We start from the raw sequence: 26793 nt of genomic DNA on the forward strand, positions 1-26793 counted from the left end.
TCGATTTCCATCTTCACTCTAGACAAAAATACCGTCGATTACTGTCTTCACACTAGGCAAATCTGCCGTCGATTTCCACCTTCACACTAGGCAAAAATGCCGTCGATTTCCATCTTCACACTGGGCAAAAATGCCGTCGATTTTCATCTTCACACTAGGCAAAAATACCGTTGATTTCCATATTCACACTAGGCAAAAATGCCGTCGATTTCCATCTTCACACTGGGCAAAATACCGTCGATTTTGGTTTTCTGTGTCGATGTCTTCCTTCAGTGTTGGCAGAAAAATCGTTTATTTTTTGTTTCATTCGCAATGACCATACACAAGGACCGAAAAAATCTTCCCGCGCTCTGATGCCGACGTTATGACGTCACGTCGCATATTTTCTATATTTTCAAAATCTTTCTTTCCACGTATTTGAAAAATTTCTCAAAATGTTTCGTATAACACAATTACTAAAAATTCATCGTCTCTTCTATATTTCTAAAACGTTTCTCTCTACATGTATTTTCTCAGAATGTTTCGCTGTTTTAATATGAACACAATTGTCAAAATCCATCGTGTTCTCTATATTCTTAAAACATTTTTCCTTCACACAGGGCAAAAATACCGTCGATTTCCATCTACACACTAGGCAAAAATACCGTTGATTTCCATCTTCACACTAGGTAAAACTGCCGTCGATTTCCATCTTCACACAGTGCAAAAATGCCGTCGATTTCCATCTTCACACAGGGCAAAAATGCTGTCGATTTCCATCTTCACACAGGGTAAAAATAACGTCGATTTCTTCCTTCACACTAGGCAAAAATACCGTCGATTTCCATGTTCACAACAAGCAAAACTGCCATCGATTTCTTCCTTCACACTGGGCAAAAATACCGTCGATTTCCATGTTCACACTAGGCAAAACTGCCATCGATATCCATCTTCACACTAGGCAAACATACCGTCGATTACTATCTTCACACTAGGCAAAACTGCCGTCGATTTCCGCCTTCACACTAGGCAAAAATGCCGTCGATTTCCATCTTCACACTGGGCAAAAATGCCGTCGATTTCCATCTTCACACTAGGCAAAAATACCGTTGATTTCCATATTCACACTAGGCAAAAATGCCGTCGATTTCCATCTTCACACTGGGCAAAATACCGTCGATTTTGGTTTTCTATGTCGATGTCTTCCTTCACATTTGGCAGAAAAATCGTTTATTTTTTGTTTCATTCGCAATGACCATACACAAGGACCGAAAAAATCTTCCCGCGCTCTGATGCCGACGTTATGACGTCACGTCGCATATTTTCTATATTTTTAAAATCTTTCTTTCCACGTGTTTAAAAATTTTTCAAAATGTTTCGTATAACACAATTTCTAAAAATTCATCTTCTCTTCTATATTCTTAAAACGTTTCTCTCTACATGTATTTATGGATTTTCTCAGAATGTTTCGCTCAGTTTTAATATGAACACAGTTGTCAAAATCCATCATCTTTTCTTCTTGAAACATTTTTCTCTACACGGCTTTCTCAGAATGTTTTGTTCAGTGTTACGTAAGGCCATGTGCTGACCTGAAAATTTCGCTCCCTGATACCATGACATCTTAATTTCCCTTTCACGTCTTAAACTAGGCAAAAACACCGTCGATTTCCATCTTCACACAAGGCAAAAATGCCGTCGATTTCCTCCTTCACACAGGGCAAAAATACCGTCGATTTCCATCTACAAACTAGGCAAAAATACCGTCGATCACTATCTTCACACTAGGCAAAAATGCCGTCGATTTTCATGTACACACTAAGCAAAAATGCCGTCGATTTTTATGTACACACTAAGCAAAAATACCGTCGATTTCCATCTACAAACTAAGCAAAAATACCGTCGATTACTCTCTTCACACAGGGCAAAAATGCCGTCGATTTTCATGTACACACTAAGCAAAAATGCCGTCGATTTCCATCTTCACACTGGGCAAAATGCCGTCGATTTTGGATTTCTAAGTCAATGTCTTCCTTCACATTTGGCAGATAATCGTTTTTTTTTATTCGCGTCATATATATATATATATATATATATATATATACATATATATATATATACATATATATATATATATATATATATATATATATGTCTAAATAAAAATATTCTTCTAAAAAACGCTGTGGAAGTCGGGGACAGGTGGTATTCCGGTGACACTTTGTCCTAAAAATATTCATGAAAAACCGCTTGGGTACGTCGGGTTCAGGTGGTATTCTTCTTCTTCTTCTTCTTCTTCTTCTTCTTCTTCTTCTTCTTCTTCTTCTTCTTCGCGTTCCTCTTCTTCTTCTTCTTCTTCCTCGCGTTCCTCTTCTTCTTCTTCTTCTTCTTCTTTTTCTTCTTCTTCTTCTTCTTCTTCTTCTTCTTCTTCTTCTTCTTCTTCTTCTTCTTCTTATTCTTCTTCTTCTTCTTCGCGTTCTTCTTCTTCTTCTTCTTCTTCTTCTTCTTCTTCTTCTTCAACGGGACAGAAATACCGTAGTAATTTAATCACATCGACTTTCTTCACACATGACAAAAACACAGTCGTCCATATTCCCCCCCCCCCTAAAACCCGTAAAGGTGTTTTTGTCCATTGAGAATATAAATGATAATAATAAAAACCACAAAAATACAAATAGAATTAATAAAGAAAAAATAAAGGAATTAATGAAAATAAAAACACATAGAAACAATATGTAAATAAGTAAATAAATAGATAAAATTATTGAATAAAATGAACTTAATAAAACGAATTACATTCATTAGATATACAGTATATGTACATCAATCAAAAATAAAAATAGATTAATATAGATAAATATGACTAACAAAAAAGTACATGGACACCTTACGTTATTATTTATTACTTATCATTTATTAATTCTAAGAGACCAATGAGGAACTGGGTAGAGTGCAGAATCTACTTCGCCCTTTTTATCTAAATAAATGAATAAATAATTTGATAAATAGATAAATTAATAAATGAATAAAGATACTTACATAAATAATTAAATAAACGAAATAAACAAATAGTATATAAATAAATTATAGATAAATAGATAATTGAAAATAGATAATGAAAATATAGATAAATAAAATAGATACATAAACAAATAATAGATAAATATATTATAAATAAAAAACAAATAAATAAGAATAAATAGATAATAAACATATTATGAATAAATGAACAACAAACAAATAATAAAAAGTAAATAGAGAAATACATGGATAACAGTATGTACTAAAATGCCTATTCCCCCTTGATATCAGGGGGGGGGGGCGGTAGCCGTGTACAAACATTCGTTGTCCCTTCCTTTCCTTTCTGAGGTCATCCCCGTCTCCTGGCACATGGTTCACGTTAGAGGTAATTTAGAACGATTGTAATGATAATGATGAAAACAGTGATAATGACAATAGTAATAAATATAATAATAATAACAGCAATATTAATAATGATAATAATAATATTAATGATAATAATAATGATAATAGTAATAATAATAATAATAATAATAATAATAATAATAATAATAATAATAATAATAATAATAACAATGATAATAATAACGGTATCAACAACAATAGCAACAACAATAACAATGATAATAATAATAACAATAATAATAACTGTAATAATGTAATCAATAATAAACAATAACAATTGAATAATTATACATTAATATCAATAACGATATCATTAATGGCAACATAATGATAACAGCACAAAAGTGATAGATAAATAAATAAGAATAAATAAATAGATAAATAAAATAGATTATCAAATAAAAATAAATGTATATGATAAATAAATAAATAAACAAATAAGGTCCACAAAGGCTTCTAATGGGTATAAAAAGGCCGACCCTTTAATTATAAAGGGTTTTCGAACAATTACTTGAATTGTTATCTTTTTGTCATATGGCAACGCGACGATGTTGCCATAACGTCATCTATGGTCAGTGAGTCACTCTCATTGGTGAGTCACGTGGTGACGTCATAAGATGTACACAAACGCTTTGTGTGTTATACGGCCCGCCAGTACTTGAGGACAGTTTCCCACACATATGTACACACACACACGCACACGCACACACAATTTTTATTTTTTTCAATTATTGTGATATATATATTCTTAATTTCTAAGGTCTACAATCTAGACTCTAGGTAGAATATAGGAATCGAACCTAGAGTGGAAATTAATCTAGAGAAAAAGTGTTTCGCACTTTGATACACAAAACACACATGAATAAATAAATAAATAAATAACAAGAGAAAGAGGTGATATAATGATAACATAATTGTCAGGGTGAAAAGCTATCCCTCTAATATTTTGGATGTACTTAGAAATTGATTCATCATCTAGCTCTAATATATTTAAATTACTATTGAAATCATTAACATTAATTATAATGAAATCCATAAAAAGGACTTTATTCGTCAACAAACACATGTGAAGATGTTACTATGTCAATTATATTCCTCCTCGCAATCGGAAAAAAAAAGGGATCAAAAACGTTTTCGATGTTTTGCTCGCGTTCGCGTGGTCTGATATGGAAAAGATGCCACGTAGACCGCAAGACGGCCAAACAAAGATTTTAATGGTTTCTCCAAATTGTCCCTTTTAAAAAGATAACCAGTTGGAGAACAGAAACGAGTCTGGTCTCAGAAACTAGTCTTGGAACTAGTAGGAGATCGAATGGGACGCAAGTTCTCACTTTCCTCCCTTCCCCGGTTTGGGAAGCTTCTGGAATAATGTTGGAAGAATAAATGAACCAAGAAGGTCGAGTTTCCTTTCAACCACGAATGGAAAGTTGGAGTAGGACCCACATACCCACAGGTCCCATGTTCTACCAGACGACTAACCTGCAGCCCAGTACCACTCCTCATCCCTCGGTTTGTGTCATTAAAAGTCAAGGAGTAGCGGAAAAATACTTGCTTTCTCCAGAAGATGGGTGGCAATCTGTAGTATCTGAATTGTTGATCTATATACATTTTTTTTTTTTTTTTTTTTTTTTTATCTGTTACGGTTCGCCGTGACAGAATGGTGGCAGCGCTTGGGATTCTTTAGCAAAATTTATGCTATTGATTCCATCTTACCCACGAGACCTATTTACAGTAAAGAAGGTCACATAGTGTAGTGGTAGAAATTTCACAAATAGTTTTTCTTGAGCTTAATCATTTTAGTCGTGGCTTATACTTTGCATTCCTCATAAGTATTGTTATTGAACAGATGTGTCTTGTGTTATATGTTCACCTTTTTAGGAATTTATTGGTGTAAGTGGTTAAAGCACATTTGAAAAAAATGATGCCTCATGGTTTGGTTTGGATGACTTTTACGGAATTAATTGGAAAATGAAGTCCAACAAGCAGTAACAGAAACACAAAGTCTTACACAGTCCTGTCAGGGAGTTTGTTCACAAGTAAGGGATTTGACACAACAGATTAACAATATGGACAGGGAGATGTCTAATCTACAGGGGACAATGCAACACTTGATACAAATACATAATAACACACAGCCATTAGTAACACCAACACCACATACACCTCACAATCCATACAACCCCTCCGCAAGTGGACACCTCAATACCGTAGCAGGGACACCACAATCCAGACCCCCAGTACCACCGCGTACTAATACACAGAGTACAACACTAGGTGCATCTGCATTCATCAGTACAGTACCCCTAACACCTATAAGAGCCTGACCAGCATCACATAACCTTACAGTCACCACACCCTCTCCTACACAACTCCCCACACCCGTCCCTAATCCACCCCCAGCCTATCCTCCTGTTAATCAGAAAAACCCTTTCAATCTGCAGCAAGGTAATCAGACTGTCACAGCCAATCCTTTTAGTGGATCACCTAATTATCCTCTTAATAACACCAATCCGTTCCTTTATTCAAACATTACCCCAATGCCAGTCCCTCAGGAAATACCTATACTCAAGTCGAAAGATGTAAGTCTCCTCAAACTTAGTGAGCTAAAGGGCGTTAGCGCCGATAATAGGTTGAATACTTTCTTTAGGCAGGTAGAGTCATGCACCAACTCAGATGAGAAGAGAATAGAAGTGGCATTAGCCAGGACTGAACAAGATATAGCCACGTTCTTAACAGCGGAGCTAGCCACGAAGGGTAATAATCTAGCTTGGGATGAGATTAAGAGGATAATGAAACGGCAGTTTATAGGTTCGGCTACACAGTTGCAGGCATGGCAAGAGATAACTGCCCCCCTGACTTATTATTTTGATGAACCTCCTAGCTCCTTTATTAATAAATTACAGTGTAAAATTTCAGCTTTAACACTGAAGTTCCCCAATGATCCAATCCCAACATCAGATAAGTTCCTTAAGACAAAGATATATAAGGGATTGAATTCATACGCTCAAGCAAAATTAGTTGATTTCCTAGCAGATCATATTCCTTTGAGATATTTTATGACATATGCTGAAGAAGAATACTATCGAGCTCAAGGAATGAACACTGGTAATAATAACAGAGTCATGCCCATTTCAGGTGCTGGGAATTCCCAGTCACCAACCCCAGTGACAGGTACTCCTCAAGTGGGAACTCCAAGTAATGAAATAGATAAACTGACAAAGAAATTGGAGGAATTAAGCAAAAGGGTTGAGAAAACATCCATGAAGAAGCATAATAGTAACACTTACTGTGCCTTTTGCAGAGTGAATGACCATAACCTGTCTGATTGTCCTTGTAATCCACCTAGAGGAATATGCTTTGATTACAATAAACCAAATAGTAGAAGAGGTCATGTAGGATGCCCAGGAAAATTAAATAGGGATAATACACAATGACTAGGAGGTCAAGCAAGATCTCCAAGTATAAGTTTGATAGTTAATGATAATATGGTTGCAGCTTTAGTTGATGCAGGTAGTTGTGTCAATATAGCTAAGAAATCCTTTGTGGACGGTTTTGGTTTGAAGCCTGCTAAGATGAGAAATTTACCTAGGCTAACGGGAGTCACAGACACAGTTGTACCGATATTAGGATCTGTTTATTTGGGTGTTAGTATTGGCCATACAGTAGTTACTCACTTATTTCATATTGTGCCAGACCCTCTTTTAGACACACAAGTCCTTTTGGGTGCAGATTTACTTGCAAGTGCCCGTCTAACATGGGATCATAAGAAGGGTATACTAGTTTGGGATAGTATTACCTACAGTGTGCGGCTTCTTAAACGGAGGCCTTCCACAAGGAGAATTAAGAGTCTCAAGATAGTTCAACCATCAAACCCTGATGTAAATGAGATTAGGTTAGAGAGAAAAATTATCCTACCTCCTTCCTCTGCAAGAATATATGTACTTGAATTTGAGTCAGGATTGAAACATAGTGGTGCTATGAAAGCTTTATGCCTTAAAGTCAATAGGGATCAGGAAGTCCCCATACCTCTAATAAACAGTACAAAGGGTATAGTTAAGTTGAAGATAGGAACATTAATGGGTACTTATAATAAGATTGATGAAAGGGACATCAGTTCAGTAGCTACCACATGTAGAAAGATTGAGATTAAGAATAATCTTATCCCTGAAAGCATGCATGTTGCACCAGGACAAGGAAGCACTAGAGAGGAGAAATTAGAAATTTAATTGCACAACAAGATTGGTTGCATCTAGATAATGGACAACAAGCCCAATTAAAGAACCTGGTAATGGAAAATCACCAGATTTTCATAGTAGAAATTAATGAGTTAGGAAAACTCCAGGGAGTTCAAGGGCATATTAATGTTAGTGATCCCCAGCCCGTTATGACCCCAATGTATAGATATCCCGAGAAGGCTAAGCAGATTATCGCCGATCTGTTAGAGGATACGGAGGCCAAAGATATAATTGAGCCATCCACAGCTGCCTGGTTGAGTCAGAAAATCCGATAACTCTCAAAGAATGTGTCTGGACTACAGGAAAGTTAACACTCACCTTCAGACTGATTTTCATCCATTACCTAGATTAGAAGAGTTAGTTGAATCGGCATCTGGAAATCCTTTTTATGCTTCTTTAGATATGAAGGATGCTTATTACCAGGTAGAATTGGATGAAGATAGTAGAGATTTGACAACTTTTAGTGATGGAGTTACACTATATCGGTTCAAGAGACTCCCCTTTGGTCTGAGTTGTAGTCCAGCCATATTCTCAAGAGTACCTAATTGGAAATATCTTAGCCCCCTTAATAAGGAAGGGTTGGGTCAAGAATTACTTAGATGACATTGTAGTATGGGCTCCTAACTTAGAAGAATTAATTGAGAGATTGGGAGAGTTGTTCCAATTATTTGGTGAAAAGGGTGTGAAATTGAATATCAAGAAGTGCCAGTTCGCTCAAGAAGAGATCAAATTTCTTGGCCATATCATCCATCCAAGGAAGGATGCAGACCTTGTTCTGACAACCTGAGTGCAATCACAGATATGAAAGCTCCTACAAATGTCAAGGAAAATAGAAGGTTTTTAGGTATGTGTGGATTTTACTGCAAAGGCATACGCAATTTTGCAAAAATTGTTGTCCCCTTAACCAATCTTCTGAGAGGGAAAGAACAATTTAGTTGGACACCAGAGTGTCGATCTAGTTTTGAACAGCTAAAGCAACTTTTGATGACAGCTCCTGTACTTATTAAAGCAGATATGACAAAACCCTTTCAGCTATTTACAGATGCTAGTTTAGATAATGTAGGTGCAGTATTAATGCAAGAGAGTGATGGTCTTCTGAAGCCAGTTGGATATTTTTCAAAGAAATTAAAGCCTGTAGAACAGAGATATTCCACTACCGATCGTGAAGCTTTAGCCATAGTATTGGCCTGTAGACGCTTTCATCATTTTCTTTGGGGTACCGTGTTCACAGTACAGACAGACCATCAGCCACTTGTATCAGTATTCAAAAGGAAGACAAAGTCTCCTAGAATGAATAGATGGGTTATTGAAATGCAGGATTACTGTTTCAAAGTTGTGTATAGGCCAGGAAAGCACAATGAAGTAGCAGATCAGCTAAGTAGACCAGTTAGAGCAATCTTTCACAATAATCAAGACAATTACCTTGGTTTGAGTAAGGAAGAATATAAAGATAGGCAGCTAAGTGAAACAAGATGGGGTGACTTGATTGCTTATTTAGGAGGAAAATTGCCAAGAGGTTTCCCCGAGCTTTGATTCATCAGTTTATACTGTATGAGGGTTTGTTATACCTGAGTGCTGACAGGCAAGATATTTAGATTAAACTTTGTGGAAAGTCGGGTCTTGGGGCAGATCCAGATATGCTGAAAGAGGGTTTTTTGAATTTGCAACCCTGGCATTTATAGACTGTATACAAGTCTTATGAATTGTATACAAAGTGGGTTCTATCATTTGTAATGTGGGAAAAATTATCTTTATTTTGTGACCCTGATGTTGGTGGAGGTGTGCCCTCTCCAATTACCTTTTAAATTTGGCTTTCCATAAACAAGACAAATCATTAGGCATATATTTCAATTCTATATTTTACATTCATTTTTTATTTCCAGAGTTCTGTGTGACAACAATGACAGAACTGACAAAAATATTTAATATGCATTTTATATTTATCTGACTAGTACAAAATGAAGTTTAAGAAATAATAATAACACTGATGACTGGTTACCTTTATTCAAACTTTAAAATTTTGCAAATAGCTACAAAACCACAAAATATGTCCATTACTAATTCTCAGCTTGTTTATTTCTAGCTTCTATTTCTTCTCTCTTCTATCTTTCACATTTCCTCACTCCTTATTCACATTACCTAAATTTATTGAATTTCTATAACATTGGTAGCTTTTCACTCTCACAAGCATATTCAAATGGGATTCCCCTAAACGGTATTTAAGTTTGTTTTTATTTGATTCATTAGACTATAACCTCACCAACAAACAGTCTGCACTGGATGCAAGGAAGGCTCCTCCAATATCCATCAACTTTGACAAGTCACAGACCTATTCATTCATAAGAACAAATACCAATATTTGTGTAATATTATATATAATTTTGGATTTAATGTTTTCTTGTACAGAAAGTTTGAAATCATTGACATAATTATTCCTGTAGTATGAAGAAAAGGGACATTGACATGTTTCACCACCAAGTGAGAAATCACAATGTGAAACAGAGGAAACAGAGTCAAACACTGAGACCATTCTTATACCTCATCCTGTGGGGATCTGTCCTGCAAATGTGTGCTGCAGCAGTTTTCATTGGTCATTTCCACTTCACACCCTTTGCTGCTTCCTTTGAATTTGACATCATGGTGCAGCACTTCTTAGCAATTTTGTTATTTAAAGATTGTTTTTATATTGTCAATTTTCAAATGGTTACAGATTACTGAATACAGACCATGTCTGTGTGCACTATTTACCAAAGCTCAGTTGCCTATTTTTCCAACAGTATTCTCTTTGGTTATGTTGTTATTCTTGAAGAGTAGGTCTTTGTAGGAAAATCTACTGATTTCTTTTTCTTTTCCTAATAGAATTTGTTACATGAAAAAAGAACAAAAAAAATCTGGAATCGTATCAAGTATTGACAATTATCAGGCCACCAGGACTATTATATTTGGGCGGTGAAACTGATACATGCTTCTTGATTTAATTCACTCAACTGAGCAAATACTGGTGATGAATAACCATCACAGTACAATCTCAAAACTACACATGAAATTAAGAAATTGCACACTTATCTTAAAGGTAATTGACAGATCCTCAAAATCACACATTTCTCTTGTTTTCAATTATAAAATCACACAATCAAATTATTTAATTGAAGAAAAAAAATCAAATTAATTTTGAATACCTTGTGTGCACATGTTTTTTTCCCCTTTATGCATTTGTTGTAAAGCATGTGTGCATGCCTACAGGCACACAGCTTTTAGGGTACATCATTCATTGCACAGATCTAGAATTTTTAACAAGTGTGAATCACCATGTGACATTTGAGAGACCTCTTTTTTGAAAAAGCTGAATCGCAGAGGTCACACTGGAAAGGCTTCTCTCCTGTGTGGGTCCTCATATGCTCTCTGAGATGACCCTTTTCTGAAAAAGCAGAATTGCAGAAGTCACACTGGAAAGGCATCTCTCCTATGTGGGTTCTTATATGCTGTGTGAGAGAATACTTTCTTGAGAAAGCAAAATCACATATGTCACACTGGAAAGGCTTCTCTCCTGTGTGGGTCCTCATATGGTCTCTGAGATGACCCTTTCGTGAAAAAGCAGAATCACACAGGTCACACTGGAAAGGCCTCTCTCCTGTGTGTGTCATCATATGCTGTGTGAGGGAAACCTTTAGTGAGAAAGCAGAATTGCAGAGGTCACACTGGAAAGGCTTCTCACCTGTGTGGGTCCTCATATGCTCTCTGAGATGACCCTTATGTGAAAAAGCAGAATCACACAGGTCACACTGGAAAGGCTTCTCTCCTGTGTGGGTCATCATATGCTGTGTGAGAGAACGCTTTAATGAAAAAGCAGAATTGCAGAGGTCACACTGGAAAGGCTTCTCACCTGTGTGGGTCCTCATATGGTCTCTGAGATTACCCTTTTGTGAAAAAGCAGAATCACACAGGTCACACTGGAAAGGCTTCTCTCCTGTGTGGGTCATCATATGCTGTATGATAGAATGCTTTAATGAAAAAGCAGAATCACACAGGTCACACTGGAAAGGCTTCTCTCCTGTGTGAGTCCTCATATGCTTTGTGAGATGACTCTTTGCTGAAAAAGCAAAATTGCAGAGGTCACACTGGAAAGGCTTCTCACCTGTGTGGGTCCTCATATGGTCTCTGAGATGACCCTTTCGTGAAAAAGCAGAATCACACAGGTCACACTGGAAAGGCTTCTCTCCTGTGTGGGTCCTCATATGCTTTGTGAGACCATCCTTTTTTGAGAAAGCAGAATCACACAGGTCACACTGGAAGGGCTTTCTCCTGTGTAGGTCGTCACATGACCTTTGAGATGACTTTTGTTCCATTTGAGATCACCCTTTTGTGTGAAAGCAGAATCACACAGGTCACTTTGGAAAGGCTTCTCTTTAGTATGGTTCATCAAACGATATCTAAGATGATTTGTGATATAGCTGTATTGCAGATGTAACACTGGGTCCTTATCATTGTATTACATGTATGGAATCCACGGATAGCTCTTCCAAAGAAATGGTGATAGGTACCCTCATCCTGGAAAAAAAAGATAATAATAATAATGATACACTGTAATAGGGTGGTGGATATTTCATACACATAGAATTTCATACTCAATTCCCTTTGTACCTAAACAAAGGCCTTGTAGTTGCCATCACCTAACATAAAATAGATAGAAACACAAACAAATGTGCTATGAAATATTGCATTTTACTTTTTCAATAAAAATAAGCTAAAAATCATCCAAAGCCTACTACATGCATACTCACCCCACTAAGACCAGCAGAATGACTCCAATTTTGTTCTAGGTTTTTCCTCATGTCACGCGATTTGGAAATGGAGAATGACCTAACAGCTGCCACAGCGTATTTTGATGTAACTATAACATTTCATGTTTGGGCTCATAAGAACTGAATCTAAATATGACCTACTCTAGGAAGGCTTATTCAGTTCATGTCACTCATCTGACTCAAATAAGTGATGCAAGTCACATCCCTTTAGATACACTGGTAAATAGTGTACCTGTGTTATTAAGTACACCGTAATAAACATGGTTGAGCTAAGAAATTGTAGAGGTGTTTTCTATATTTTTCTCTTATCATATTTAGTAAAATACCTGTTTGTCTAATAGAAAAAAAAAAAAAATCAGATATACCTACTAAAACAATTTCAACCATCATGACATATTACTTGGTAAATAGAAATGCCAATGTGTCACGTACAAATCATCACACATTAGAAAGTTTAGGAACAAAGTGCTTTGGGGCCCAGTCCTCTCCCCTACCTTTAAGGGACTGTAGGGCGCGATAACACGAAAAATTCTGGAAAATCAACGAATTTTAGGTAAACATTTCAAAAGATTCTCTATGATGGTGGTAACACTTTGGCCAAATATTACAGCTCAATTCCGTTTCATTTCTTATATATAAAATAAAAGAGATAAATTTTTGGCAACCTCTGGCAACCCCATTGCATGAAAAAACATTCTGTATATTGAAATAAAGTCAAACTTTTGATACCCAGTTCTGTTTTGTTTACTATAATTAATATATATGGAGATATCTGGCAACTTGCCCAACACTAATCGTCAATCACCACAAGGATCTCAGTATCTCTTCAAAGCTAAAGGAGAAAGGATGTCGCCCTGTCGCGTATCTGTTAGCCTACCAGTCATGCATGCGATCGTATTATCTTTTTTTCTACCAACAGGTATTCAAAAGATTCTCTATGATGGCTGTAACACTTCGACCAAATATTACAGCTCAATTCCGTTTCTGTTCTTATATATAAAATGAAATAGATAAATTATTGGCGACATCTGGCAACCCCATTGCATGAAAAAACATTCTGTATATTGAAATAAAGTCAAATTTTCGATAGCCAGTTCAGTTTTGTTTAAAGTTTTAAACAGAAACGTAAAAAAATAGACAATGTCACGAGTGAGTATGCGGCCGGAGGATTTTAAATGCCAGTGCGCTCCTTTAAACTTTAAATGCCTCTCCTGAAAAATTTATGTTTTCTATATTTAAATAGCCATATCTCTGTTTCTTTTTGTCCGATTTCATTCATTCTTTCGAATTTGTAAAGAGAAAGAGTAATTCTTTAATTTGATTAGAAAAAAAAACAAAGGAAACTGTAACTTAATTTTTTTCTTTAATTGATCATAACAGATTTTCACTGAAGTTTCTACTATTCAAAATAACAAAAAAAAAAAAAAATAACAAAAAAAAATAAGAGTAGGAAAAAATCTAGCTTAATGAAGTTGTTTCCAAGACTCTAATCTTTCATTTCCTACATAGTAGGCTGATTACCTATGCCTATGGATACTTAAATGATTACAGATACTATCATAAAAAAAAGAAAGAAAAAAATTAACTACACGTAATATATACATGTTACTAAAACAATTTAGTATGCAATAATACTCTTTCCGATAGAGTAAGTATACATAAGTTCACCAAAGAAATTGAACAACTTTTATGACACGTTCACCTATAAGCACTTCCCACAGTCCCTTAACCTATGCATGATATACCCACATACCACACCTCAAATACAAATCTCTTCCTACACAAGTAGTGATAAGAGACAATCACTCTAACTGGGATGAAGTAATAAGCGGTGCTCCCCAAGGAACAGTTTTGGCCCCAATAATGTTTGCTATATATATTAATGATATGGATAAAGAAATTGAAAATTACATGAGCTTCTTTGCAGATGACGCAAAACTGCTAAAAAAAAAAAGTGAACACGGAAGAAGATTGTGAGTCACTACAGAGTGATCTCAATAAAGTATGGGAATGGAGTAGGAAGTGGGAGATGGAGTTCAATACCAAAAAGTGTAGTATAATGGAATTTGGAAGAAGCAAAAAAAAAGAATAGAAGAATCATATAAATTGGGAGAAGAAGGAATAAAAAAAGTAGAAAATGAGAAGGACCTGGGAGTCATTATTATGAATAATATGTCACCTGAGAAACATATAAATAAGATTTTTGGAGAAACTTATAACTTAATAAGAACAATCAGTGGCATTCACATACCTGGATGAAGAAATGGTGAAGAAAATATTAATCACTTTGATAAGACCAAGATTGGAATATGCAGCAACAATGTGGTCACCAAATACAAAAAAATGTATAACAAAACTTGAAAGAATACAAAGAGCAATTACAAAATTGGCACCAACACTCTCAAAACTATCATATCAAGAGAGACTAGCAAAACTTGAGCTACAGACACTAGAGCAAAGAAGAGAGGAGATTTGATAACTATTTACAGAATCATGAAAGGCATAGAAATTATTGATAGAGAGGATCTAATAAAATGGAATGAAGGAAATACAAGAGGACACAGAAAGAAAATCAAGAAAGACAGCTATAGAAGAGATCTGAAAAAGAATAGCTTTCCTCACAGAGTAATAGACATTTGGAACAAGTTAGATCAGAAAGTAGTGTGTGCAAAAACAATACATGAATTTAAAAATAGTTTAGATAAAATGAGATATGAAGACGGGACACCACGAGCATAGCTCCCCTTCCCATAAAATACAACTAGGTAAATACAGATAATTACATTACACCATAACACACATAGCCAAAGAAATACAATTGACATACCTACACATTCAACACCTATCTCATCACAAATACACTCAAAATAACCTCAACCAAATCCAAAGCCATACTTCCCACCAACTGGATAGCAGAACACAAATACATACCACACCGCTTTATCAACATCACCCTTATACCACACAAAAATGCACCCAAGATTCTTGGACTTAACATCTGATACATTCATGTCATTCAAGCTACACATCACAAGCATAAACAAAATGCACACCTAGACTCAACATGCTTAAATCACTTGCAGGTACTGTACAGTCAAACCTTGCTTAACAAGCACCTCATGTAACAAGCAAAATTTTAAGAAAATTTACTTGCTTAATGAGTGACATTTCACTTAATGAGTGACGTTTATTGATTTGCATGCCCAACGCGACGGCTCCTTTCTACCTAGCTGGCCATGAATCACGGGGAGCACCTTCTCGTGACTCGTGTTTAGCTCATTCCTGTCTGTTTCTTGGCCAATGTTGCCACTGCTTGAATTCTTTATTTTACTAGATCTTAGATTTTTTTATTTTGACTCTGGAGTCTTGATTTTTTCCTTAAAATCCAGTAAACCTTGTAGTTTTCAAGTAACTTGGCTGATGAATGCATAAAAGACATCCAGCATTACACCCTCAGCAAATTCAATAGTAAAACCATGACTATCCAGTATTTTGGACTGCTCATGGACACTCTTGTATTGCATTTTTGTAGTAAATGACGCATTTTTGAATTATACCTATTTTCTTTCGAGCCTATCATATGTAACCATGAGTATCAAAGGGCTCTCTGCCAATCAACATTTATCCTGTGGGGCAGCGACTCCTGCCTTTAGTTTGAATACAAGAGGCTATGATGCTAGGTTATGCATGTTTGGGATTGGGTGGGCTACATTAAGTTTGGTTTAGTTGGTTAGATTAGAATTACCCACTCATCTTTTACTTCCCCACCCAAAACCCCTGATTCCCAGCTCAGCTCCTAGTCTCTCGCTCCCAAAACTGTGAAGGGAGAGGGAGGGAGTGGTATACCTTGAAAACGAGGCATTATTTTCTAACAGAAATTCCATAGAACCAAAGAGTTGTGGAATCTTCCACAACAGTATAAAACCCTCTTTCTATTTAGAAAAATTGAATACTTTGCTGGTATAATTGTAGGGTGGGAATGTGTAACTCAAAAATGAGACATTTGACAAAAACATCATGGAAGAAAAGTGTCTTAGAACTGTTCAAAACAGAAAAAAAAAATTCAATAACATTTTCTGCGGATGCAACTCTGTATATATTTCAACCATGTTGTAATAATTGCATTGTAGTAAGTGAATCATGAAATACAACTGGAAACCAAAAAATGTTAATGTGGTAATTGATTTATGATGAAATAATGTGTAATACATCAGTTTGTTATGTGCATTCAGTATGAAGCCAGCGATGGGTGCTGGACACATATCAGACTTATAGGGAGTGAATGTTGTGTTCATGTTACTGGGAAGCTCAGTTATCAGTCTGTATTTAGCACCTGTTCCACCAGCATCTTATTGTCGCTTGTGATCATACATTTTCCAAACTTGTGTTCAGTTGCAGGGATGACCCATCATACAGAAGGAGCCAAGAAAAGAGAGAGATAAGGGGGTGAATGGGGGTGGTGTATGTGAAGATTAATTGGGTAGAAGTGAATTTTATGCCTTTGACTTTGGCTACCTCCCTTGTAAAGGGAAAAAAAAAAAATGGTATATGTATGTATGTGTTCAGACACAATATTTATGATTTTTTCAGTACAAGAATGTCCCCGAAGAAAAAAATGCAAGAAGACAGGGATAAAAGAAGACAAATCACTGTTGAAGTGAAATGTAAAATCAATGAGAAGTGAGAACATGGTGTGAGTGTGGCTGACCTATTACGCACATACAATTAGACTACATCAACAATCTGCACTATCCTCAAGAACAAGGACAAGATTAAGGAAACAGATGCTTCAAAGTGAGTAACAAGAATAACTGTATAATGGCCATGCATTCTTGACAATGTTGAAAGCAAATGCAAGGTGTGACACTATTAATGAGAGCCTTATTTGTGAGAAGGCAATAGTAATTTTTGCCGACCTTGTTAAGAAAATGCCAGGAGCAGCAACAGACAAACAAGCATTCAAGGCAACCCGTAGGTGGTTTGAGTAGTTTAAAAGAAGAACCGACATCCACAGCATTGTGAGGCATGGCAAAGCAGCAAGCTCTGACACAAAGGCAACAGAGAACTTCATTGGTGACTTTAGGAAGCCTATGGATTCTGAGTTACCTACCCCAGCAGGTTTTTAATTGCAACAAGACAGGTCTTTCTTCACTCATTCTGTTCATGTGTCCAAAGCATCCCAATACTCTCTCATCAACCCAATCTTCTAACTCCCTTTCCAACCCTGTTCTCCTCTTCACCTCCTTGCTTCTCACTCTATCCATCCTAGTAACCTCTACCATACTTCTCAGGCATTTCATTCCTAACACATTTAAACTCTTCCTCTCTTATGTTCCATGTTTTTGCCCCATACATTGCTGTCGGCACAATCACTCCTTTATACAACCTCCTCTTAGCATCCATTCCCAAATGTCTATTTCTTATTACACATTTTAATAATCCAAGGCTACTCTCAATCTACATTCTATCTCCACCTCCACCCCTCCCTTTCCCACCACTTTTGTACCCAAGTATATAAAGCTATCCACTTCCTCCGGTCTCTCTCCCTTAATACTCACTTCCAATTTGCTGCCATCCTCTGCCCTTGTACATCTCATCACTTTACTTTTACCCACATTTATTTTCAACTTCCTTCTTTCCCACAGCTTCCCAAACTCTGTCACTAGCTTTCTTAATCCCTCCTCTGATTCTGCTACAAGTGCAGTGTTGTCAGCAAACAACAACTGGCTTATCTCTGATTTTTCTCCATTTTCTTTAACCCTCTCCAATCCCTGGCCCATTACTCTTGCATTTACCTCTTGCACCACCCCATCCATGTATAAATTGAACAGCCAAGGCAACACAACACATCCCTAACAAAGTCCCACCTTTACCTCCAACCCCTCACTCTCTCCATTTGTAATTCTAACACAGGCTCTACTACTCTTGTAAAAGCACTTGACTGCTCTCAACAGCTTTCCTCCTATCCCGTATATCTGCAACTAGATATTTTATACTTCCATTAAATCTGGTTTCTCCTAAAGAGGGACTTGTTAAATTGGGCTTGTACTATAGTACAATTCAAAAAGAGACTTGATCAATGCCAGGCAAATCAGGAGACAATATCTAATTTTGAGGAAAGTCCTATACTAGTGGACACACCTGGTTCAGGTCAACTGGAGGAAGGACACAGGAAGGACAAAAATTAAGGGCCTGATTTACACAAGCTGGAAGTGATCTGCACATATAGACCACTGTTGCATGAGATCAAGGGTCATATTGTGATATGTTTATGCCACCTCCATATTGGAGGAAAAACTACGAGCAAGGAGATTGTTCAAGAACTGTAGTTATGGAACACAGTGCCCAGAGACATAGGGAATGAATTACAGTCCTGAGAAGAGGTGGAAAGAACAAAGTTGCACATAGTGATTATCCCAGTGGAAATCCTAAATTTCAAGGGGTGAACCATGTTGCCTTTTTTTTTTTTTACTTCACATGCTCCTGGTTATGTATGTAGCAATGATTGTTTTATCCCCACACATATTTTGCAGGTTATCATACAATAGAGGGGACAGTCCAAGAAAAACTATGTAAACTTGTTTTACTTTGTAAGTTTTTTCAGTCTTCCACTGGTACAGAGATGGGGAGCTGCATATAAACCTCCATATCTCTTCATTGCTAGTTGTTAGTTAGGTTAGGTCCTAGAATATACTGTACAAGGCAATTGCATAAAAGAGGCCAGCAGTTAGTCAAACAAGGTAGATTTTTACTCAAATTATGCAACTACTCTAGACTACTGCATAATTACAATTCAAATGTGAGTTTACTACACATCTCTGGGCCTTACAGTACTACCTCTTATTAACGGACATTAATTAGCTGTGTTTGTGGTGTTTTTGGTGCTGTGTAATCACTGTGCCACCTAAAAACCACTCCAAATCAACGGATTATTCACATCAACAGACACCGTTACCCCCCTTTTAGTCCGTTAATGAGAGGTAGTACTGTATATCATTTGCAAATTCCAGTTTTTTGGCAGACATTAACTGGTCTCTCAGGCATCTCCACTCTACTTCATATGTATTTTGGTCTGCATGTGAGGTTATTATAATTTGTTACAGGTGATTTTGTATCAAACTTTCACTTCAAAGATACAGTATTTGAAGAGCAAAAACGTATAATATTTAAAATAAGTGCAATGGATGACAAAATAGTTACTAACTTTTTCTTAGTGTTGAATGGGTATTCAACATTGGAATAAGGAGACACAGCCTGTATTTATCCAGTCCACACTCTAATTGACTCTGCATCCTTCCTGGGCACGCAGGAAAACCTAAGTTGCCAAAATCCTAATTATACTATTCATTCCCTTTTACACAGAAAACAACAGACACTCAAAATGATATAATAATATAGATATTTGTACAAAGATATCCTATTACACATTCATCCCACTTTCACATAAAAAGAATTGAATTGATAATTTAATAAGCATTCAGGAATGGCGATCACTACAACTTCACAGAAACTTCAAGAATAATTACACATACATACGAATATACACACTTCCAATTATGCATTACTTTCATAATTCCTAAGGCTGAATATATTGAGTTAACTATGAAAATGGATATACAATATTAGGAAGGACTGGCACTTGTTCATCAGTTCCCATGGAGAGCTATTGTCACTGTGCCTCTATTGCTGCCTGGCAAGTGGGGGAAAAAAGCTGTATTCATATCAGAGTAGAGGGTTTAGTTAGGCAAGTTAGGTATGAGTTGGATTGGTAATTATCTACTCTCATGGAATTACTCTGAACCAGGCTTAATACTTCACCAGAAAAAGGACAATCATTTAATTAATTGAAATTGTCCACTGATATGTAGAAAAAATAAACTCATACTCCTTGACAAATATTAAAAGAATATTATAAACAAAGCATCAAAGACTGCTGTCAAGTTCAGACTTGAGAATGCCATTTGAGGACCTGCAGGTCTTTGGAAATAGTACAACTACACACTGCCAACATAAGTGTGTAATCAAACTGGTGAATAATTAGGAAGAGGTAAAGTCTCCTCCCAGTCAATGTCTGGATCACCAATTGGCAGTTTGTGGCTGTCTGTACAGTAAACTTCTACCCCCTGTCTAGGAGAAAATATGCCTCATGCTGTTTTATTCTGGTTCATGTCACTTAAACAAAGAATTCAATCTAACAACAATGAAGCTTTGTTACCTGATATTTTACTCATATTTACTTATGTTGTTGTTACTGGATGCAGGTCATTAAGCCTCTATATCCAGATCCTCATTGATAATTTTTTTGGTGACATTGAGAGTCGTTTCAAAATTAAACTTGACATCTTGTCCATCCCAGTTCTTGTCCAAATGACATTCGAAGGAAGCCTTAGTATGAGTATTTACATGTGTAGGCAGGTTGTTCCAGATGTCCACAATCCTATATGTAAAATAGTTCTCATGCAACATTTTTTGGCTCTCCTCTTGTGCATCTTGTAATCATGTCCCCTAGTCATCAAATGTAGTGCTACTTCTTCATATTTGCCATGCATCATCTTACATTCCTCTATCATATCTCCCCTGGCTCTTCTATAAACTAATGATGGTAAATCTATTTTTCTTTTTTCAATCTTTCCTCACACGTTAGGTTCTTTAGATCTGGAATCATCTTTTTGGCTCTTCTCTGGACATTTTCTATGGCTCTAATATATTTTTTCCTCCAAGTGCTCCAGACTGCTTGGGCACATTCCAGATGTGGGTCTTACCATAGCTGTAAACAGAGAATGAAACATTTTAAATCCATGTGTTTAAAAGTCCTATAGATGACTCCCATAATTTGATTAGCATTGTTGATTTTGTATTGAATATGGCTTTCAAACTTCAATTTACTGTTCACTAATACTCCTAGATCTTGTTCTTCCTGTGTATATTTTAATTCTGCTTGAATTATGCCTTCTGAAGTATTAAATATGCTATATCTGTGACCATAATTGTTGTCTGCCTGTTGCTCACTTAAATGCACTATTTTACATTTTCTTGGATGTAGTTTTAGCAGCCACTTATCAGTCCAGTCATAGATGTGTTTTGTGTCTTCTTAGAGTATGTTACTGTCATCTGGTCCTGATATACTTCTGAACAGTTTGGCATCATCAGCAAATGATGAAAAGCACTGGTCCTAAAACACTTCCTTGTGGTATCCCACTTCTTGCCATTCAGATTCTTCTCCATTAACAATAACTCCTTGCTCTCTTCCAAGTAAGAATGTCTCAAGCCATCTGTATGTTTGTCCAGTTATTCCATACATTTTTAGTTTGGTCAAAAGTCTGTTGTGGTGGACTGTGTCAAATGCTTTCATAAAGTCTAGATACATCACATCCACACTGTTACCGCTTTCTAAGAGTTAAAGATGCCCAGATATCAAGCACTTTCAGTAATTGTAGAGTTGCGGAACACCCTTCAATAAATCTGTACTGTTTGTTGCTTAGCAGATTATCTTTTTTAATATTTTACAAGTAATGCATGTTAGACTTATTGGTCTGTAGTTTTCAGCTCTTCTTTTATTACCCTTTTTAAAAATTGCACTTATATTGGCTGTCTTCCAGTCCATTGGTATTCTGCTGGTCAGGAGAGTGTTGTTATAAATAATAGTTAGAGCCTCACTTATCTCGTGTCTCATCTCTCACAGCACTCTTGGATGAATTGAATTAGATCCTGGTGAACTGTCAATTTTTAAGTTTGTCAGATGTTGCAGTACTACTTCCTGTGATATCTCAACTTGGTTGAGCTGGCTAATTTCTGGAACTCACTGCTCAAAGGTCAGATCATCAGTATCACTTTTCCTAGTAAAGACTAATGCAAATCTTATATCTCCTATATTATGTCTAAATCATATTTGTCTTTCATTGCTGAAAGTTCAGAGAATACTTTAGTTGGTGTGTCCCTTGTCACCGTTTCTTTAATTTTCTCCTTGAACAGCAGCCACTGATGTTCTAAGCCATCCGCTTCCCTAATCTGGTGTACCCATTCTTCTGACAGATAAGTCTTCATGGCAGAGCAGTCATCTTTGTCATATAGGTATGTTGTACAAATATTTTTATATCACTTAGTATAGCAGTTGTAGTTAATCTTGAGCATATTATGGTCACTCTTACCTAGTGGTGCTGTAATCTCAACACCATCTACCATATTTTCTTCATTTGTAATTACAAGATCTAGCAAGCTTGGTATATTTGTTCCTCTTCTCCTTGTAGCTTTTTTGACATCTTGATATAAATATGCATCCCATAGGGCCTTCACAAAACGAAATTCACTAGTGTGTTCTCCCCTTGGTGTGGTCCAATCTTCCCAGTTAATCCTTAGATAATTAAAGTCCCCTATAGGAAGAATGTGAGAATACTCAGTATTTGCTAGTCCTTTTAACATTTGCATCAGACTTTCTTCACCTTCATTAGTAATTGCAGGACTCTTGTATATTACACCGATCAAAAGGTTATTGCCATCTCTAAACTGTGTAGTGGCCCATAGTGATTCATGGAATTGTATTGTATCAGTCTTTTGCATAGATACAATATTTTACATACATAATAACCCTTTTACTCATTCCCTATGTAAGTTCTTGGTTCAGCAATTCATTTTAATTTTAGCTTTAGTCAATTTAGATCTTGTAATTATAAGTTTCACTTCCACTATTGCTATTATATCTGTTTGTTTGTTTTTTCTTAACTTTCTCCATTTTGTTTACCAATGATTCTGCATTTGTATACCAGAATAAAATTTTCTGTGTATTAGTTATCCTAAGTCTGATGTTTTTGTTGTTAGGCTTGGTGCTTCCTGATTTTTTTTTATCCACATGTATCCTGGAGGCTCTTGCACTCTGTACAAAATATTTCCTGATGCACCATTAACTTCCCGCTCTTTGTCCTACTCTACCAGATCCCTCAGTTCAGCTCTCTGAGCAAAAGATAAGTCTTGCTGCTTATATATTTTACTGTATTCTTCCATTTCTGTAGCCATTTTCAAATTTCTTAGTACCTTGATCTTTGTTCTTAGACTTTCAAAACCAACAAGTAATGGACATGATTTTATCTAGGCTGCAGTTTCATTTCCACTCTTCTTTTCCAAGCAGAATGCTGTTAGCACATGCCAATGCAACACATTTCCATTACAAATTTCCTGTCTTCCTCAGATCTGTTTTTACCATCATCATCTCTACTTTCTGGCACACCATACATTATAAGGTTGCATCTCCTGGATTCCTCATCCCTGAATATCTTGATTGATTCTTGTACACTATGGCTTACAGATACCTCTTTTGTCCACCACCTGCATGGATTGCAGTGCCTACTTTTTTGTTCCATTTCCTCATTTCTTTTAATCATCAATTACATATCATGTAATCTTTTCTCCACTTCCTCAATTTTTTTTTTTTTTTTATAATTTTTTTGGCTAACCTTGATTCTGAAAGTTCTGGCAACACCTTTTTTGTTATTTCAGGGACAGCATGTTCCAGTATTTTCTTATTAATACACTGTACATTATCTTTATTAACTTTAGTGTTAACTATTTCAGTAATACCTTCAATTTGTTCCTTTACTTCTTGCTCAAACTCTCAAGTAGTTTAACTTCCTTCACTACAAGGACCTTAACTGCTTGCAGTATATTCCCATACCCTATTTTACATTGAGTACAGTGCCAATTCATTTGATCCCCAACCTTGTCCTCTATCTTTGTGATGGCCTCTTACATATGAAAAACAGGAAATCATCACATCACTTGCAGCGGCCAATAGGTTAAATGACCTGGATCCAGTATCTAAGATTACAATAGGGAACGTATAATGGAAATTTTTAAGGCATGCACACCTAAACAATATAGCAATAGAAAGTCAAATATCAAATTTGTAAATCATGATACATCAACATAAATATGTTTCTCTGGGTAGAAATCGATAACTGAAAAAGATGCCAAAAGTGGTACACTATTGACTGGAGCTGTGACGATTACTTGAGACACCATCCTTATTTTGATAGATGAGGCAGTAAAAGAAATTAAAGTATGATAACTTTGTCTAATCTAACCTGCATTTAGTAATATGGTTACCTGTAATGTTAGATGTCATCAGGGTTGTCGTCATCAGGGATGTTGACGACCAGTTTTAACGTCCAATGAGACCATAGGGTGTTGAGGAGCTTCACAGCTTCAAGAAAATCATGCAGCTCAGCTCCATAGAATGGTTTCAAAAATATGATGCCACTTGGAGTGGGAGAACACCCAGTATACAATGTAGTCATCACCATCATCAAACTGACATTGACAGGACTGGGCAGATGACAACAAGGCATCTCAAATCTATTGTCACAGCTCCATTAGGTAGTGTATTTGCTTTAAGCAAGGTTTTTTGTTATTGATATCCACCAAGAAAAATATGTATTATGTAGATGTATTATAATTTACAAGATTTATTTCTAATTTCCTACTCCTATAACATTTTGATGTGCACTTCTAAAAATAACCCAGTATAACTACTCGGAGTACAGTGTAATGCAATGACTTGGGCTTCTGGAGTCAATATAAAGATTTTTACTTGCAAGAATACCAGTGCATGCTAAATTCAGAGTGAACTTGATCAATTATTTTTGGACAGAGGAAGACAAGATGGAGCTCCACACCTTAATAAGAAGAATGTAATAACTATGTAAGCAAACACTATACACATGTTGGTAAATATAAAGATGATTGCCAGTCTCAATTTATATTTGAAATTGCTACTGACATTAAATTGCACCATTTATATAATATAATTGGCCTCAAAATACTCAAAATCATGATAAGAGCTAGCCAATGATAGGTAAGAATTGCAGCTATGAGACAAGTGAAAAATCTTTATACAAAGATTTATGCCAACTTAAATCTACTAAAAATCACTACCAACATTACTATCAATTAGCGATACTTACATGTGGGGTTCAGAATACTCAATGATAAGAGCTAGCCAGTGATAGCGGTAAGAAATGCAGCTGTCAGATCTGACTTGACCTAATCCCTTGATAAATACAATGTTAGCCCATTTTTTTTTTTTTAATAGCTACTGATGTTACTATAAGTTTGCGGCACTTATATCTGAAGTACAAAATACTCAGTGATAAGAACTATTCAGTTATATGGGTAATTACCGCTGTGAAACTGGCAAACGTCTTGATAATACCCACACGTTTACCACTGAGTTCAGAATTCCAGATACACTGCCAAACGGGAACTGAAGTGTGTAACAAATGTGAACACACTATGGATGTACTCTGGCTACCTTACCCTTAAATAGCTGTACTTACGAATTCTTGAAGAAAGCACATTTGTTTGGCCTGTACAAAGCACAACCACGAAAACAGGATCTTCAAATAGCTGAGAGGGTGATCCCTCAAGTCTCGACGGGTTATGTTGTCATATGTAAACAAACACGGTGTCACTAATTGCCGAGAAAATACAAAAAAGGACGGGTTTTGCTCAAATGCACACTTCTATATATGTATGGTTGCATATAGTTTAATTATTAAAAAAAAAAATCTTTAAAATGTGTGATTTTCATGTAATTTCACCAAAGAGAAGTTATGTTTTAGTCTCTGCAGTATGACCGACCAAAGCTACATATACCGTAACAAATTAGCATATGGTTGCATTATTTGAACTATTTTCTTTACAAGGTGTGATTTTCATGTAATTTGATCAAAGAGAAGTAACGTTTTTATCCTCTGCAAAATTACCGACCTCAGCTACGATTTGTGGTTACGTTTTTATCCGCAGAGATATGATAGATTCTGAATGGAGAACATTCACGCTCGATTGCTCATCACATCAATTACGCCCTGTCATTTACCCTAGTCCCTATCTCTGATTGACGTGCTAACCACACCGCAATTACCGAAAGTACTGCTACCCGAGACTTCCCCCTTCTTGAGAAATCTCGCTCTGGCAGGATTATGTCCCGGTCTCACGCGTTTAGGCGCACTCGGGCCTCGTGTTCGATAATTAATTGTTGCGAGATTACAAAGGCGGAGCATGCCGACAGGAGACCTTTTGGCCCATATCTAGGTCGGATGCGAGAAAAAATCATAATAGTAAAAAATAAATAAATAAAAACTATAATAATGTAGATAACAAATAGAATACATAAATAAATGCAAAGGTATAGTTAGATAATAAACAGGTTTCGTGCGTTAAGCGACTTATTTGGCACCAAAAGGATTTTTTTATGTTCATTCATCCATTCACCCATAAATAAATAAATAAAGGTAAATTAAGTATAAATAAAGAATGACCAAAGTAGTTACGTTGGTGCTCAAAAAATAATAATGGCATTTTGG

General features: G+C 36.2%; 2 protein-coding genes across 5 annotated transcripts; both read right to left on the reverse strand.

Annotated features, from left to right (window-relative positions):
- Positions 1 to 9499: 9499 nt before the first annotated feature.
- On the reverse strand, positions 9500 to 25893 carry LOC143031320 (uncharacterized). 4 transcript variants are annotated; one of them, XM_076195003.1, is made up of 3 exons: positions 25765 to 25864; positions 19644 to 19754; positions 9500 to 12185 (listed from the first exon to the last, which is right to left on the reverse strand). In XM_076195003.1, the coding sequence occupies exon 3, from the start codon at positions 11981 to 11983 to the stop codon at positions 10928 to 10930; it is 1056 nt and encodes a 351-aa protein (XP_076051118.1). In that variant the 5' UTR covers positions 11984 to 12185; positions 19644 to 19754; positions 25765 to 25864; the 3' UTR covers positions 9500 to 10927. The 4 variants fall into 4 exon arrangements, with proteins under 4 accessions (XP_076051118.1, XP_076051116.1, XP_076051119.1 ...); XM_076195001.1 differs by lacking the exon at positions 19644 to 19754 and having other exon boundaries at positions 25765 to 25893; XM_076195004.1 differs by lacking the exons at positions 19644 to 19754; positions 25765 to 25864 and adding an exon at positions 25393 to 25723.
- Positions 21131 to 22112, reverse strand: LOC143030326 (uncharacterized). Its single transcript, XM_076193479.1, has 4 exons — positions 22001 to 22112; positions 21639 to 21829; positions 21316 to 21494; positions 21131 to 21206 (listed from the first exon to the last, which is right to left on the reverse strand). The coding sequence occupies exons 1-4, from the start codon at positions 22110 to 22112 to the stop codon at positions 21131 to 21133; spliced, it is 558 nt and encodes a 185-aa protein (XP_076049594.1).
- Positions 25894 to 26793: the final 900 nt, after the last annotated feature.

Source organism: Oratosquilla oratoria, chromosome 12 (genome assembly GCF_046742065.1).
Source record: "Oratosquilla oratoria isolate Oo_2021 chromosome 12, ASM4674206v1, whole genome shotgun sequence".
NCBI classification, from domain to species: domain Eukaryota; kingdom Metazoa; phylum Arthropoda; class Malacostraca; order Stomatopoda; family Squillidae; genus Oratosquilla; species Oratosquilla oratoria.

Excerpts from the sequence above, each read along its gene's own strand:
- LOC143030326 (XM_076193479.1), bottom strand. The coding sequence starts at position 22,112 with ATGAGACACGAGATAAGTGAGGCTCTAACTATTATTTATAACAACACT. Across the intron at positions 21,830-22,000 it reads AAGTGCAATTTTTAAAAAGG|AAAGCGGTAACAGTGTGGAT; the intron begins GTAATAAAAGAA and ends TTTAACTCTTAG. Across the intron at positions 21,495-21,638 it reads AAGAATCTGAATGGCAAGAA|TGGCTGCTAAAACTACATCC; the intron begins GTGGGATACCAC and ends TGGACTGATAAG.
- LOC143031320 (XM_076195001.1), bottom strand. The coding sequence starts at position 11,983 with ATGGAACAAAAGTCATCTCAAAGGTCATGTGACGACCTACACAGGAGA.